Source organism: Accipiter gentilis, chromosome 11 (assembly GCF_929443795.1).
Source record: "Accipiter gentilis chromosome 11, bAccGen1.1, whole genome shotgun sequence".
Lineage (NCBI taxonomy): Eukaryota > Metazoa > Chordata > Aves > Accipitriformes > Accipitridae > Astur > Astur gentilis.
Window position 1 is genome coordinate 1,294,420 of NC_064890.1, and position 17,424 is coordinate 1,311,843.

General features: G+C 70.0%; 1 protein-coding gene across 1 annotated transcript; it reads left to right on the forward strand.

Annotated features, from left to right (window-relative positions):
* The first annotated feature begins 15,158 nt into the window (after positions 1–15,158).
* Positions 15,159–17,211, forward strand: LEP (leptin). The gene is made up of 3 exons (XM_049814050.1): positions 15,159–15,262; positions 16,107–16,266; positions 16,846–17,211. Exons 2-3 carry the CDS (start codon positions 16,123–16,125, stop codon positions 17,209–17,211), a joined length of 510 nt encoding a protein of 169 aa, XP_049670007.1. The 5' UTR covers positions 15,159–15,262; positions 16,107–16,122.
* Positions 17,212–17,424: the final 213 nt, after the last annotated feature.

Sequence of the window (17,424 nt, forward strand, 5' to 3'; positions counted from 1 at the left end):
GTGGGACTGGGACGCACTGGGCGGTGCTGGGACGCACTGGGCGGTGCTGGGTGGGACTGGGACGCACTGGGCGGTGCTGGGGCCGTGCTGGACTGCGCTGGGCGGGACTGGGCTGGACTGAGCGGTGCTGGGCGGTGCTGGGCTGTACTGGGCGGTACTGGGCGGTGCTGGGCCGTACTGGGCGGTGCACAGGGCCGGGCTCCGGCAGCCCGAGAGCCGGGACGGGAGAGAGAAACGGCACCACCTGCCGGTACCGGTACGGACCCGCCGGTACAGCCGGACCAGAACAGACCCTCCGGTACCGCCCCGCCGGTACAGACCGATCATTACGGACCCTCCGGTACCGCCCCGATGGTACAGCCAGACTGGTGCGAACCCTCCAGTACAGCCCCACCAGTAGAGCCGGACCGGTACGGACCCGCCGGTACAGCATGACCAGTACAGCCCCACCAGTACAGCCTGACCGCAATGGACCCTGTGGTACAGCCTCGCCGGTTCAGCCAGGCTGGTACAGACCCTCCAGTACCACCCGATGGTACAGCCTCACCAGCACAGAGCCTCCCGTACTGCTCCTCCGCTACAGCCTGACCAGTATGGACCCGCCAGTACTGATGCGCAGGTACAGCAGGACCAGCACGGACCCTCCGGTACAGCCCCACCGGTACAGCCTGACCAGCACGGACCCTCCGGTACAGCCCCACCGGTACAGCCTGACCAGCACGGACCCTCCGGTACAGCCCCACCGGTACAGCCTGACCAGCACGGACCCTCCGGTACAGCCCCACCGGTACAGCCTGACCAGTATGGACCCGCCAGTACTGACGCGCAGGTACAGCCTGACCAGCACGGACCCTCCGGTACAGCCCCACCGGTACAGCCTGACCAGCACGGCCCCTCTGGTACAGCCCCACCGGTACAGCCTGACCAGCACGGACCCGCCAGTACAGCCCCACCGGTACAGCCTGACCAGCACGGACCCTCCGGTACAGCCCCACCGGTACAGCCTGACCAGCACGGACCCTCCGGTACAGCCCCACCGGTACAGCCTGACCAGCACGGACCCTCCAGTACAGCCCCACCGGTACAGCCTGACCAGTATGGACCCGCCAGTACTGACGCACCGGTACAGCCTGACCAGCACGGACCCTCCGGTACAGCCCCACCGGTACAGCCTGACCAGCACGGACCCGCCAGTACAGCCCCACCAGTACAGCCTGACCAGCACGGACCCTCCGGTACAGCCCCACCGGTACAGCCTGACCAGCACGGACCCTCCGGTACAGCCCCACCGGTACAGCCTGACCAGTATGGACCTGCCAGTACAGCCCACCAGTACAGCCTGACCAGCACGGCCCCTCTGGTACAGCCCCACCAGTACAGCCTGACCAGCACGGACCCTCCAGTACAGCCCCACCGGTACAGCCTGACCAGTATGGACCCGCCAGTACTGACGCACCGGTACAGCCTGACCAGCACGGCCCCTCCGGTACAGCCCCACCGGTACAGCCTGACCAGCACGGACCCGCCGGTACAGCCCCACCGGTACAGCCTAACCAGTATGGACCTGCCAGTACAGCCCACCAGTACAGCCTGACCAGCACAGCCCCTCTGGTACAGCCCCACCAGTACAGCCTGACCAGCACGGACCCTCCAGTACAGCCCCACCGGTACAGCCTGACCAGTATGGACCCGCCAGTACTGACGCACCGGTACAGCCTGACCAGCACGGCCCCTCCGGTACAGCCCCACCGGTACAGCCTGACCAGCACGGACCCGCCGGTACAGCCCCACCGGTACAGCCTGACCAGCACGGACCCTCCGGTACAGCCCCACCGGTACAGACCCTCCAGTACAACCCACCCCAGTACGGACCCTGCAGTACAGCCCCATCCCAGTACAGCCGTGCCCGAGGGATGGTGTCCCGCAGAGGGCCCTGGCCCTGTCCTGCGGTGCCACCAGCGATGGCACCAGTGCCACCATCCCAGACTGGAGCCAAAGGAGCAAGTGGAGAAGCAATTAAACCGAAATTAAAATTAAATGGAAATAAATTGCATTTAACTGGCAACTTCCCGGCAGCTCAGCTCAGGCCAAACCGCCACATCCCCGCCAAGGGCGGGCAGCTAATTAACACGTCTCGTTAATGACTGCTCATTTACTGCCAGCTGGCAGGGGATGGCACTGGGCCCCGTGTCCCCTGCGCACCCTCCGGCTTCACCCATCCCGTGGGTTTTGGGGGCTGCAGGGGGACACGTCGGGGCTGTCCCAGTCCCCCCTGCCCCGTGCAGGGACATTGCCCGGGGACAGCCGGTGGCACCGGCCAGTTGGGCCACGGCACTGCCACGCACGGCCCTGCAGCCGTGGCAGCGGTGGGGACCCCTGGCCGTGCCCGGCACCCCCCCGGCACGGGTGCCCGGTGTGTCCCGCCCCGAGCGGTGCCCACGGCCGGGTGGGCACCGTGGGGCTCAGGGCAGCTCGGCTCTGGGCTTGCTGAAGCTCAATAATTAGCCGTTACTGTTAATTGGAAGTGGCAAAGTGGTTAATTGCAGCACGAGGTTGCAGTGCACGAGTGGGCGTGCTACGTGGCTGCGGTGGCAGCAGTGTCCCGCCACCCTGGGGACACACGGCTGTGTGGTGCAAGCAAACTGGGGTATGCGCACACTCGGTGTGAGAGCGTGTGTGCAAAATACGGCGCGGGTGGGTGTGCCCGTGTGCACACCAGGGGCCTGGAGGGAGGGACTGGGGGTGTGAAGCAGCGTGTGTGTGTGTGTGTGTGTATGCGCACGCACATGCAGTGTGGGGTGTGCAGCGTGCTGGGTGTGTGTGCCTGTGCGTGTGGGGGGTGTGCACGCGTGCACACAATATGCCATGGGTGGGCGCGTGCCCAGGCACACACACACACGGGCCCCGGAAGGGAGTGTGCAGGTGATGGCATGTGCAAACTGTGCGTGTGTGCGCTCTGCGAACGTGTGTGCACTGTGTGTGTGCACTCCGTATGTGTGTATGCACTGCGTGTATGTGTGCTCAGTGTGTTTGTGTGCACTGCGTGTATGTGCGCGCAGTGTGTGCACTCTGTACGTGTGTGCGCGCAGTGTGTGCACTCTACGTGTACTGCATGTGCGTAGTGTGTGTACGCACACTGCATGTGTGTGTACTAGCAGGGGTGTGTATGCACACTGCATGTGTGTGCACTAGCGGCGGGGGTGTGTACGCACACTGCATGTGTGTGCACTAGTGGGGGGGTGTACGCACACTGCATGTGTGTGCACTAGCGGGGGGGTGTGTATGCACACTGCATGTGTGTGCACTAGCGGGGGTGTGTACGCGCACTGCATGTGTGTGCACTAGCGGGGGGGTGTGTACGCACACTGCATGTGTGTGCACTAGCGGGGTGTGTACGCGCACTGCATGTGTGTGCACTAGCGGGGGTGTGTACGCGCACTGCATGTGTGTGCACTAGCGGGGTGTGTACGCGCACTGCATGTGTGTGCACTAGCGGGGGGTGTATGCACACTCAGTGAGCGTGTGCGCACACTGGGCGGTGCAGGTGCTCCTAGAGCAAGTCCTGCTCCCGGGCGCTGTGTCGGTGCAGGGCCAGCCCCTGTCCCCCGTCCTGCTGTCCTGGTATCCCCGCTGTCCCCGTGTCCTGGTGTCCCAGTGTCCCTGGTGTCCCAGTGTCCCCATGTCCCGCTGTCCCATTGTCCCACTGTCCCCATGTCCCGGTGTCCATGGTGTGCCCATGTCCCACTGTCCTGCTGTCCCGGTGTCCCCGTATCCTGCTGTCCCATTGTCCCACTGTCCCCATGTCCCGCTGTCCCATTGTCCTTGGTGTCCCCATGTCCTACTGTCCCACTGTGCCAGTGTCCTGGTGTCCCCATGTCCTGCTGTCCTGCTGTCCCACTGTCCCACTGTGCCAGTGTCCTGGTGTCCCCATGTCCTGCTGTCCTGCTGTCCCACTGTCCCACTGTGCCAGTGTCCTGGTGTCCCCATGTCCTGCTGTCCCATTGTCCCGCTGTCCCCGTGTCCCGCTGTCCTGGTGTCCCCATGTCCTACTGTCCCGCTGTCCTGCTGCGCCGGTGTCCCGGTGTCCCATTGTCCCTCTGTCCCCACTGTCCCCATGTCCCCAGGTCATCCCCCGCCACAGCCCCTGGGGCAGGTGTTGAGACCCCCCCCCGTGACAGTGTCCCCCGCGGGGGTGTCGCTCCCCCTGTAGACGGTGTCCCCCGTGGCGGTGTCCCCCGTGGGGGTGTCGCTCCCCCCGGGGCGGTGTCCCCCGTGGCGGTGTCCCCCGTGGGGGTGTCGCCCCCCCGTGGCGGTGTCCCCCGTGGGGGTGTCGCTCCCCCCGGGGCGGTGTCCCCCGGGGCGGGGGCGGCGCGTGGCTATATTTATCCCTTTGTCCCCAGAATAGCGACAGACAGCGGGGGCGGGGGGGGGGGGGGGGGGGGGGGGGGGGGGCCGCTCCCCCCCTCCTCCTCCCGCCCCCCCCCCCGGCCGCCGCGGCTATTTTTAGCTCTCGCGTGTTTCCAGGGGAACCCTGATGACGCAGTGACGTCAATGCGGGTCAATCGCCGCCGCCAGGGCTCGCGCCGCCGCGCGCCGGCCCCCCCCCCCCCCCCCCAAAAAAAAACCCCTCCCCCCCCACTCCACCCCCCCCACCCCCCCCCGCCCCCGGCGCAGCGCGGCGGGCAGCGGCAGGTAGGACCGCGGGGCGGGATGGGGGGGGGGCTCCGGGATCCCCCTGGCTGTGTGTGTCCCCCCCCCTCCCGCTCCGCCCCCGGGGCTCCCCCCGCCCCGCAGGACTCCCCCCCCCCCCCCCCCGGCACCCCGCAGCGCCCGGGGATGCTCACCGCCCCCCCCCCGCCCGGGCCGCCCCCCGCCGCCCCCGGGCCGCCCCGCACCGCCCCCCGCCCGGCCCGGCCCCCCCCGGCCCCCCTCTGACCCCCGGGCCCGCTGCACATGGCGGGGGGGGGGGAGCGGGCCGGACCCCCGCCACGGCGCCCCAGGGATCCCGTGCACCCCGCGGACCCCCGCCGGCCCCCCCCCCCCCCCCCGCAGCACCCCGGCACCCCCCGCACCGCATCCCGGGGTCCCTGGGCACCCGCCCCCTGCACCCCGGGACACCCGTGCCCCCAGGTCCGTCCCCCCCCGCAGCACACTAGGACCCTGCGAAGTGCACCCCGCTGCGCCCCGGACCCCCCCGCCACCCTGCACACCGGGGCCACCCGTACCCCCCTCCCCACCACGCCCCAGGACCCCCGGGGGCCACCCCCCCCCCACGCCACCCCCCCCATGCGCTGCTCACCGGGCCCATCCGTGCACCCCCCCCCCCCCGCTGCTGCACCCCGGATCCCCGTGCGCCCCGCAGCAGGGCCACCCATGCCCCCCTCCACCCTGCGTGCCCCCCCTCCCGCAATGCTCCCTGCCCCCCAGCCCCCCCAGCCTGCCCCCCGGTCCCCCACGTCCCTGCACCCCACCGCTCCCGCTGCCCCCCACCCAGGTCCCCTCCATCCCAGGGTGCGCGGGGGTCCCCCGGCTCCACGCAGCCGTCCGGGGGGGCACGCCGACCGGCCGAGCCACGGGGGTCCCCGTGCCGGGCTCCATCCATCACCAGGGTGGGGACACGGTGGGGTGGCAGCCCCCTCCCCGCACCGGTGACGTGCCAGAGGAGCCGACAGGCCCCGAAACCGGCCTCGGAGCCTCACGGTGATCTAGAAAGGTCTGTGCCGCACACGCCACGGGCGCGGGCACGCCGGCACGCCGGCTCGTCCGCGCCCTCGCACGCCCGCACCCACCCCTGGGTGCCGGCTGGCCCCTCGGAGCTGGGTCCCCGGCTCTGGGGGTCCGGCGGGGAGCATGGGGGGCTGGTGGGACCTGCGTCCCCGCCGGTGCGCTCGGCTCGGGTGGGCGGTGGGGCAGGATCCGGACCCTGTTCCCAGGGGATGCTCGGCGTGCCCAGGCTGCATCCCTGCATGGCTGCTGGCACCCAACAAGGACACCCTCGTGAGCCCTGGGGTGTCCCCGGGGTGCCCCCGGGTGCAGGTGGGTGCGAGCCATCCCCTCGCCCTCCCGGCACGGCCCTGGATCGGGGGACGCAGGGACGGGGCATCGCAGCCTGCAAGGCGTCACCTTCCCTGCAAGGCGTCACCTTCCCTGCAAAGCGTCACCTTCCCTGCAAAGTGTCGCCTTGCCTGTCACCCTGCTCGTCGGGGCTGTGGGGTGGAGATGAGACTGATGGAGACGATGGTGGGATGGAGACGATGGAGGGATGGAGATGAGACTGTGGGATGGAGAAGGGACCATGGGATGGAGAAGGGACACGTGTGCTGCTGGCAGAGGATGGTGACGTCTTAGCTCGGGTTCAGTGTGACACCCGGTGAGGAGCCGGGATGCCTCGCTCTCGCTCCACGAGCCGTTTTTCCCCCACTGTCTCCCAGGGTTTGCACCTCTGCAGCAGCCCCGTGCCGTGGGCGGCAGCACCGGTGCTGCCATGGGTTGTCCCGAGCAGGCGGGTTCCTGCCGTGCCACCGCTGGGTGCTCCCCACCGAAAGGCCCTCGGGGAGACCCAGTCACCGGTACCCTGAAAACCTCCGACGTCTCTCCTAAGAGCCGAGCCTGGAGGGACCGACACCGCCCGGCCACGGAGCCACGGCCTCATCCTGCCGCCAGCCCCGGGGATGTGGCTCAGAGGCACAGAAATTCGGGCGGCCCTCGCCCTGCTGCCCAGCAGCCGATGCCACCGAGGATGGGAGCGCTGGTCAGCAGCATCCTTCTGGAGCTGGAGGACGGTTAAACCCGGCAGCCCACGGTAACACTGAGCACCGGCTATTCCTGCTGGCTCCTGCGGTCCTCCCTGGGCCCAGCTGGGTTTTTCCAGCAGCCGAGGAAAAGGACCTGGGGTTTGCCAGCAGCATCGGCGATACCCGGTGCGGCTCGCGGGGCGATGGCAGGGATTTGGGGAGCACCCCGCTCGCTGCCGATGGGAAACGGCGGTGCGGGTCGCCGCCGATCACGGCGTGTCCTGGGCTGGCAGCAGCTGGCGAGCATCTTCCACCAGCAAAACCCTGTCCAAGACGGGATCCCGCATTCCCTGCCCGCAGGCCGGGACCTGGCACAGGCAGGGGCTGCTCCTGCCTGGGTTTCGGCCGGGCTGACTCCTCCCGTCCGTGCCACGGCCACATCGGGCTGGGGCAAGTGTGTCCCCATGGGTCTGTGCCACGTCCCCATCACCCTGTGCCACATCTCCCCCCCGGTCAGGGACGTGGCCCCTCGGTCTGCGCGGCTCCGGCAGTGCCAAAGTCACCCGAGGACCCAGGCGTCACGGCTCCCGGCACGAGGGACGCCGAGGGACCGGGGAGCACCGGGACCCCCAGCCTGGGCAGGGTGCTGGGGACCAGGGTGCCGCAGGGACCCACGGTGAGTTCCCCCCTCCATGTCCCGTGGGTGCCCGCACCACAGCGCTGCACACGTGGGTCTCACGCGGGGGGGTGGCAGTGTGCCCTGCGCCGGGCACACGGGTGACACCGTCACCCCCACCCACCCACCCCATGAAGGGGACAGCCTGGGGCTGGCGGGGTCCTCGGGGCGCGGGGGCCGTGTCCCAGCTGCAGGACCCATCCCCGGGGGCTCTGCGCAGCATCGGGCATCCCAGACCCCGCGTCCCCGTCGTCCCTCCTTGTCACCTCCCGCCGCCGCAAGTGTCACCGTGGCCGTCCCTGTCTCTCTCGGATCTTTTTGCGGTCTGGGCTTGCTGTTCCTCCCGCCAGCAGTCAGGAAGCCCTTACCCCAAAAAGTATCTGCGAGGGATCACGTCAGCGGGGAGGCCTGGGAGGGACCCACAGCCCAGGTAAGTGGGGGGGGGGGGGGGAGATGGGGAGGGGTGCTGAGGGGCTGGGGGGACCCCAACACCCTGCCCTCAGCCTTGGGGTCCTGCACGCAGTCTGGGGATGGAGGGAGGGCAGCAGGCACGGGGCAGGCGCAGAACTGGGGGGTGCACAAAGCCACCCCACTGGCCAGCAGGGCCCCTTGGTCATTGCCGGGGGGGTGGCCCTGGAGCTGCCTGGGGGACACTGGGCTGGTCGAGAAGCCCTTTCCTTCCCGGGGTGGGAACTTGGCTGGGAAAGGGGGTCCCGGGGTGAGCCCCAGCCCTGCAGTGGGGCAGCTCCCCCCGCAGCTGGCACCTGGGAGTCACAGCACCCTTGGGGCACCCCCTCGCTCTGTCACGGTGGCTGCGTGTCACCACGGGGTGACGGCACTCATCTGGATGGGGATGACCAGCTTGGCCCTACCGATGGGGGGGGCTTCCTCCTGCCCAATTCCCACAGGGGACCCCAGCACCCCATCGTGCTGGCGGGCTGGGGCGTGCGGGGACCCTGACACCCGAGGGGTCTGTGCCCCAGCCGTGCCGCTCAGCACGGACCCTTGGGGCAGGACCTGGCACCCCTGGGGACTCGCTGCCAGCGGGGAGGGACTGCGGCCACCGTGTGCCCAGCCGTGGCCAGACCTGGCACGGCCACCTCCCGGGGCATTTTGGCCTCTTCACATGCCCACGTGTGTGTGTGCACAGGGTGCGCAACACAAGCGTGCACAGGGGTGCGCAGCCCCACAGCGTGCACTGGGAGCTCTGCACCCACTGCACGTACCCAGGGGTGCACAACACCCTGCAGCGCATCCCACGGGGCCGTGCTGGGAGCAGACCCGCAGTGCCACCAGGTCCCTTGTCCCCACGCCAGCGCGTGGCCCTGGAGCTCCTCCTGCCATTGGCATCCACGTCCCCAAGCGGAGCCGGACTCTCCTCGTCCCGCAGCAGCATCCGCCGTGACCTTCAGGCCCCGCTGCACGGCTAATGATGGCTTAATTACCAAACTACGGAATGGAGGCACTGCACAGAAATCGTTGCTTCGCGGTTAATGGGGAGATGTCACCGGGATCGATCGCCCTGTCCCCTGCCCGGGGACCAGAATCGCCCAAGTGACACCCTCTAATTGCAATATTCATTGCCTGGATCCGGCCGGCGGCGCAGCATGCCTGGGGTCTGGCAGAGCTCCCGGCAGCAGGCAGGGGAGGGTGCCCAGCTCCCAGGAGGGGGGGCGCACAGCAAGTTCCCAGTGCTCCCAGTTTGGGTGCCCATTGCATCCCCAGTTACCAGCCTGGGCCCACCTGTGACCCGCTCGTTAGGGTTTCAAGTGGCGCTTGAAGCACGCGACGCTGAGCCGTGCTGGTGGCAGAGGGTGGCCCGGGGGACTCTCGTCCCCCGCAGCAAAGCCCAGCTCTCGGGCTGGGACCTCCCCGAGCAGAGCAAAGGCACCCCGCGCAGGGTGCAGCCGGGTGGGGGGGGGTGGCTGAGGGAATTGCACACCCCCTCCCCGCTGCCCCGTCCCCTCGCCACTCACGGGTGGCCTGGCCAGGGACCTGATGGGGACTGGGGACGTGGGTGGGGGGCGATGCTGGCTGGGAGGGACAGGGATGGGGGACACGAGTGATGCTGGCTGCAGGGGGACAGGGCATGGGGACATGAGCGACGCTGGCTGGGAGGGACAGGGCACGGTGACAACGACCAGGCAGCCGTGCTGGCTGCGGGGGACCCCTTTTGGCATCGGCGTCCCCGGGGTGACCGCTCGGGGCCCTGCCAGCAGCTGCCCGGCAGCCGGTGACGCCGCCGCCCTTTCCTGGAAGGGCTGTGTCAATGTTTGCGGAGTCCGGCTCGCTTGGGCAACTCACGCTCCGGCCACCGGCACCTTCCCGGCCGGCACGGTGACGGCCCCACCGCAGGGACCGGAGCCTGGGGGAAACTCTGCAGCACCTGGCTGGGTGCCCTGACCCCCTCCTGGGCACCCTGGGGAGGGGGCTGAGGACATCCTTGGGGCCACATGCTCAGTTTTGGGGGGGGGCTGGGGCTGCGTCAGGGGGCTGCGGTGTATCGGGGGGGCTGTGGCACATACCGTGCTCCTCGGACACCCGTGCCCATCCGGCTCAGCCAGGAAGGGTGACAGGGACACGGGATGGGGACACTGGCCATCCTCTGCTCGTGGCCGTGTCCCCAGGCTGGATCCCGTCTGCCTCACCCGCCAGCAGCCAACGCCGTGGGGATGCTCCGCTCCCCCCGTGCCACCCTGGCTGTGTCCCCACCTGACCCCGTGTGCGGACCCAGGGATGGGACCCTGCGGGTCTGGGGGGCTCCAGCATCCCTGGGGACACCTAGGACAATGACCAGCCTCCCCCCCCACTGCACGCAGCACCCACGCAGGGTGCGGAGACACCCTTAGGGGACCCCCGCCCCCCCCCGTGGCCTGGGTTTGAAGCCCCCTGGGTGGGCTCTGTCCCTTGTCACCATCCCTGGCTTTGCGACAGGGAACAGCACCCCGTCCCCGTGTCCCCCTGCTTGTCGGGGACCCCGCAATGGGGCCGGTGTCAGGCGGGGTGAGCCCGGCAGCCCCAGCCGCAGGAATGTGGGTGCTAATCCAGGCCAGCCGCAGGCTCCCCGGGGACAGCCGGCACTCCGGCCGGCTCTGGCCATCCCGTAAAAGCCATGAATCAGCTGGGGCTTCTCTGCACCAAAAATAACAGGGACGGGGCGGGGAACACGGCGGGAGCACCCGGGAGCATCCCAAGGGATGGGGTTTGCCGGCTCCCGGCACGCTCCCCCGGGCCCCAAGAGTCCCTGCCCGGGGATGAATCTGGCCTCGGTCCTGGCCCTGGAGGGCACCAGGCTCTGGGGGATCCCCCCTTTGTTGAGGGGGTCCTGGGGTGAGGGGCCACAGCAGCCCCAGGGGACGGGGACATGGAGGACTCAGGGAGGTGGGGGCGGCAGCCTGTGCCCCCGCAGAGCTCATAGCCGGGCTGCTCGGGGCTCTTGGCGGTAGCAGGGACCTGTCCGCATCCCTGTCCCATACCCGTTCCATCCTGGTCCCCATTCCCCTCCCCATCCCATCTCTACCCCCACCCCATCCTCACCCCATCCCACCTCCAGCTCCATCCCATCCCCAGCCCCGTCCTCACCCCATCCCATCTCCATCCCACCGCCCTCCCCATTCCAACGCAATCCCACTCCCTGTCCTTGCCCCCACCTCATCCCCACCTCCAGCCCAGCCCAGCCCAGCCCCATCACAGGTCGGCCCTGCAGACAAGGGTGCCCGTCCGTGTGTCCTGCCTGCGGTCTGTCCCCGTGCTGCCCAACCTCCGCAGTGCCCCATCCCAGGGACCAGGCTGGGGCAACTGGGGACCCCACTGCTCCGTGCTGCCCGGGGGCCAGAGCCCCCCATGGGGCTGTGCTGTGCTGGGGGTGCCTGAACCCCCACCTTTGCGCCGGGGCTTGCTGCCATTTCGGTGCAGAGCTGGAGCTGCCACTCCACGGCACGGCTGCGTGGCCTCGAGCACGTCCCCCACCGTGCCTCAGTTTCCCCTTGGCTGGGGAGGGGGCGAAGGCCAGGGCTTGGCAGCACCGGGCTCCTCGTGCCGCATCCTGCCCAGGCAGCGCCGGCACCGTGTGCGTCAGGCCGTGAGTCACCGGCGAGGGCACGGGCAAGCCCAGCCGGTGGGATCGGTGCTGGGCTCGGTGCCGGGCTGGGATACATGGGGAGCACACCCAGAGGACTGTCCCCTCCCGGTGCCAATGACTCCAACCAACGTGGCCCCGTGGGCATTTTCCGAGGCTGGACCGGCTGCGGAGCAGGATCACACCCGCCGCAGCCGCCATGAGCTGGCAAGGCCGCCGTGGTGGAGGGGGACCCCTGCCCTTGCACGTCCCGTTAGCATCCCCACTGTCACGGGGGACACAATGTCCCACGGTGGCATCTGGTCCGGAGCAATGGCGAGGGGGACACCCCCCCCAGCCAGGGGGCAGTGGTACCCAGCTGGGGGACAAGATGGGCAGTGGGGGGGGGGGGGGGGTGTGCTGAGCACCCTGTCCCAGTCCTGGGGTGCCCAGCAGCTTGTTGGGGTCCCCAAGCCTTCAGGTACATGGGGTGTCCCATGCTGGGGGTGACTGTCCTGGGCAAGGCACAGTCCTGGCACCGTGGGACCCCCGGCAGTGGGAGCAGCAGCTCCGGGGGGGTCCCCAACCCCTGGGTCCAGCCTGTCCATATCACAGTGACAGCTGGGCTCGGGGGTGACAGTCCTGGCCCTGGGCAATTTGTCACCCTCTCCATCCCCGGTGCGGCTGCGGGGGACGAACCACCGAGGCGCAGGGAGGTTGTGGCCACGGTCGGAGCTCGGGGACCCACCAGCACCCTCCGGGGGGACCAGAGCTGCCGTGGGGCACAGCTGCCTGCCACGGGCAGGGGACCGTCTGCCCAGGTCCTGGTGGCCCCCTCACCCCCCTGCCCAAGCTGCAGCAGGTCCCTGAGGGATGGGGACCCCCGGGGTACTCCCAGCCCTGGGGGGGGGAGCGGGGGGGACTTTGTGCTGGGTGCAGAGGGGTGCTGGGGAGCTCGAGTGGAGCACCCCCAGCACCAGCCCCCGACCCGCTGCCGGACCCCAGAGCTCCTCTGCTGGCTTTGGGGACACCGGGCCAGCCTGGGTGTGCACGAGTGTGCACGTCCCCGGGGGTGCGTGTGCCAGGTGAGTGCTTGCACGAGTACGTGTAGATCTCTGTGTGTGTGTGGACGTGTGGACCTAGATGTGTGCGTGTGCACAGAAAAGTGTGTGCCCAGGTGTTTGTGCCCTGCTATGCATGTATCCAGGTGTGCATGTGCCCAGGTGTGTGCGTGTGTGCCCAGGTGTGTGTCCATGTGCCCAGGGGTGTGTGTGCGTGTGTGCCCAGGTGTGTGTCCATGTGCCCAGGGGTGTGTGTGCGTGCTCAGGTGTGCACATGGCCAGGTCTGTATGTGCCCAGGCGTGTGTGTGCCCATGCCCAAGTCTGCACACGGGCAGACCTGCGTGTGCCCAGGCATGTGTCTGCCCAGGTGTGTTTGTGCCAGATGTGCACGGGCCTGGGGGGGTACCCAGATGTGTGGGCATCCAGATGTGCATGGACCCAGGTGCATGTGCTCGGGGCGGGGGGGGTGTTGCACACTCTGGACACCCGTGTGCACACTCGCGTGTGTTCCACCCTGGGTGTGCACTGCTCACCTGCTCCGACAGTGCCGCCTTGGGTGACCTCGGTGACGGGACCCCCCCTCCTCCCTCCACGACCCCCCCCCCCCCCAGGGTGTGCGTGCACCCAGTGGTACCTGCAAGGAGCGTGGGTGCGACACGCGGCCCTGCTCAGGCAGGAGCACACGTGCAGCCCTGGGGGTGTGCGTGTGTGTGCACGGTCGCACGCACGCCTGCCCCGACACCCTGCCTGCGTGTGCACACGGGTGTGCGTGCCCGTACCTGCAGCCTGTCCCCAAGCACCCCCGCAAGGAGAGGGGGGGGTGTGTGTGCACCCCACAAAGCCCTGCACACCCGTGGGGTGCTGGGTCTGGGTGCTGCGGGTGCCCGAGTCTGGGGGCCTCTCTCGCCCCATCGTGTGCCCCCCCCCCACACGCAGCTTGGGCAGATTGGGTTGAAAAAGGGGCAGTTCAGGAGGGACACGGGGTATGGGGGGGGGGCACCCCCCGCTCCCTGGGGAGCAGCCGGCCCGTCGGGTGGTGTGCGTGTGTGCACGGCGTGGGGTGTGCGGATGTGTCACCCCGCACACTCCACCTGGGCACGTATGCATGCGGGGGGGCTGCTGGGCTGTGGGGCAGCCCGGGGGGGTGTGCTGGGGGTCACGCTGTGGGGGTGCCCGGGGGTCCCCGTGCTCTCCGGTCCCGGGCTCTGCTCCCCCCCGGTGCAGCTCGTCCCCTCGGCACCCCCCCTCGTGTCCCGGCCCCCCCACCCCCCCCGTGCTCGGGGCAGCCCCGGGACACCCCCCCCCCCCCCCCCCGCTCCGCGTCCCCCGGGACCCTCCTGGCCCCTGTACCCGGGATTCCCCCCTCCCTCGCTCGGTGCAGCCCCGGGACCCCCCCCCCGCCCAAAGCTCCGTGTGTCCCTGGGACCCCCCCCCCGCTCGGTGCATCCCCCTGCTCGGCGCAGCCCTGGGGGGCTGCAGGAGGGCGGGGGCCGGGCCGGCCAGGCGGGCGGACGGACGGACGGACGGACGGACAGCCGGACGGACAGCCGTCGGGCCGGGGGCGGGCGGGGAGCGGCGGGAGGGGGCGGGGAGCGCCGTTGTGCAACTGCCCCGCTCCGCTATATAGGGGGGGGCCGCGGGGCATGGAGCCACCGCCGCGACGGGACGGGACCCACGGGGCGGCCCAGGTAAGTGGGACATCCCCCCCCCCGGGACACCCCCACCATGGGACACCCCTGCCCCAGGGACCCCCATTCTCCTGGGACACCCCTGCCCCAGGACGCCCCCACCCTGGGGAACTCCTTTCCCCAGGCCCCCCTTCTCCTGGGGAACTCCTTCCCCAGGGATGCCCCCACCGTGGGATATCCCTTCCCCAGGGACCCCCATTGTCCTGGGACACCCCCTGCCATGGGACCCCCCTTCCCCAGGACCCTCCTTCCCCAGGGGCCCCTATTTTCCTGGGACACCCCTTCCTCAGTGACACCCCCACCATGGAACACCCATTCCCCAGGGACACCCCGACCCGAGGACGCCCCTTCTCCTGGGACACCCCTTCCTGAGGGTCACCCCACCGTGGGACACCCCTGCCCCAGGACACCCCCACTCTGGGACACCCCCACCCCAGCTCCCCAGGCTGCACCACCCCAAGGCAGCCCCCGAGTGCCGTGGGTTGCCGAGCCGGGGGACCCCAGTCGCCCCCCCGCCATGACACCAGGGGACATGCAGGGACACTGTCCCCAGGCCTGGCTGGGGACCACAGCCCCCCCCCCCCCCCCCCCCCCGAGAGGTCTGGGCCCCCCTCACCCGGGGCAGGTGGGCAGCGGGTTGAACCGGCCTCGCCTGCCCGATGCCCGGCACAGGCCCGGCACAATCCTGGCACAGCCGCCGGCCTGGCCTGGCACCAGCCACCTCCGCTGGGCTCAGCACCTCGGGGACGGGGTGTCGCCGATTGTGTGTGTCCCCCCCGCCCCCCATCTCCAGGGACACGGGCCAGCCCCCCGCCCTGGGTAAAACCGGCACTGGCCAGGCCACCATAGTGCCACCAGCCACGTCCCCCAGCACCGGGGGGATGCCGGGGGGATGCCTGAGCATCCTGCGCTCCTCAAGGGGCCGCCTGCCCCCACCCCCAGGCCAGTGGGGTGGTCACACCACGGGGGTCCTGGCGGAGGTCCCCGTGTCCCCCCTGTCACCCACTCTCTCGTTCCAGGCTCGGTGAGTGGGTACGAGTCTCCGGTGAGTACTGGGGTGGGAGCTGCTCCGCTCCCCCCCCGTCCCCGTGTCCCCCCTGTCCCCGTGTGTCCCCCCCCGGGCTCCGTCCCCATCCCCAGGCAGGGGGTGACGGGGACACCTGACACCCCGGGGTCCCTCCACTACCCACGCTCCTTTCTTGGCCTCATCCTGCCCACAGAGGATGGGGATCCCCAGGGAATGAACACGGTGCTGGGGAGGCAGCACCCACCCCTGGCCCTCTGAGACTCCCACTCCCCCTCCCTCCCTGCCAAAACAGTGTCCCCCGGCCACGTTGTCACCAAGGCTCCGGTGGCAGCCCTGCACGGTCACGGTCACGGCTGGGGACACTGGGCCGTGGGTGGCCGGGGCGGCGCTTGCGAAAGGGCAGCTGCGGGAAGGTGACGGGGCACGGCCACGCCGGCACGTGCTGGCGGGGGCACGGTGGCACGGTGACGAGGACCCGGCTCCGGTTGTCCCAGGGCTGGCACACAGCGGGGACGTGGCCGTCCACGTGCCACCCTGACACCGCTTCTCCTGCGTGTCCCTGGGCATGTCACCGCACCCCTCTGTCTGTTCCCATCCCCTGGGGAGCACCGGGGCGGGGGGACGCACACACACACACGCAAAGCTTGGGGACACCCACCTTAGTGTCCCCCCCCTCCCTTAGTGACACCCCGCCACGGGAGGATGCTCCCCACGTTCCCTGGGATGAGGGACGGGGATGTGTCCCCAGCGAGGGGTCAGAGCATCCTCCGTGTCCCCTCTTGGGGTGGGGGTGTGTGTGGCATTTTTGGGGTGCAGGGACCCCCCCCCCCCCCGAGGCACCTGACACCCCCTTGCCACCCAGCGCAGAGCCCGGCAGGATGCGGTGGCCCGGCGTGTCCCTCTGGGGTCTCCTCTGGCTGTGGGTGCCGCTGGCCGGTGGCCGTCCCGTCCGGCTGGAGAAGGTCCGGGCGGACACCAGGAACCTCACCCGCACCCTCAGCACCCGCATCCAGCAGCTGCAGGTGAGGCCTGGGGGGGGACGGGAGGGACAGGGGGGGCTTGGGGGGTGTCCTCCCCCCTCCCAGGGTCACCCCATAGGGTTCACTGCATGCCCCATGTCACCCAAGGGAGGGGGCTGGGCTGTGAGGTGGGGGGCCCTGCGCCCCAGGGTGGTCGCTGCGGGGGCGGGGGGGGGGACACGACACGATGACACCCAGCACGGGGTGGGGGGCTCTGTGCTCCAGATTGGGGGGGGAGTCCCCAGAGAGGGACACCCATGGCTGGGGTGGGGGACCCTGTGCCCCAAGGGATGCCCATGGCTGGGCAGGGGGGGCTCTGTGCCCCAGATGGGGGGTCCCCGAGGAGGGATGCTGGGGGGGGGGCTCCCTGCCCCAGATGGGGGGGGGGGGTCCCAGGGAGGGGTGCCCATGACTGGGTGGGGGACCCTGTGCCCCAAGGGATGCCCGGGGCTGAGTGTGGGGGGGTCTCTACACCCCAGCTGGGGAGGGGGGTCCCCAAGGAGGGTGTCCCACAGCAGGGGGGGCAGGACCCCTGCCCGAGGAGCGGGCAGTGGGTGTCATGCCTTCACCCCTCCCCCCCAGCTCTTCCCCCTGAGCCTGAAGATCAGCGGGCTGGAGGCCATCCCGGGGGAGGGGGCTCCCGAGGGGCTGGGGGCCATGGACCACCGTCTCCAGCTCTTCCAGCGCCTGCTGGGCGGCCTGGCGGCCGGCAACCTGCCGCTGGCCCAGATCGCCAACGACATGGAGAACCTCCGCAGCCTCCTGGCCGCCCTGGCCACCCACCTGGGCTGCCCCCCGCTCCGCACCCCCCCGGGACCCCCGGGACCCCCCGGTTTATCCGACTTGCTGGTCGAAGCACCCCACACCGCCGCCGGGCTGGCCCTGGCGCGGCTTCGCGTTTGCCTGGACGGCATCGCCGCCCGCCTCGACGGCCTCCTCGCCTGCTAGGGACGCCCTGGGGACCCCAGCCCCAGGGTGGGGGGGGACACGGGGACGGGACACCGGGCTGACCCCCACCCCGGAGCCATGGCTGTCCCCATGCACTGGCATGGCCAGCCCGGCACAACCGGCACCAGAGGGAACTCCAGTCTTGTGATTGCCTCTTTTTCTATTATTATTATTATTATTATTATTATTTAATGTTATTGATTATTGTTATTA

What these genes read in the sequence shown, in the direction of transcription:
- LEP (XM_049814050.1), top strand. Translation starts at nt 16,123, where the DNA reads ATGCGGTGGCCCGGCGTGTCCCTCTGGGGTCTCCTCTGGCTGTGGGTG. An exon ending in CCCGCATCCAGCAGCTGCAG is followed by an intron (nt 16,267 to 16,845) that starts GTGAGGCCTGGG and finishes CCTCCCCCCCAG; the next exon opens with CTCTTCCCCCTGAGCCTGAA.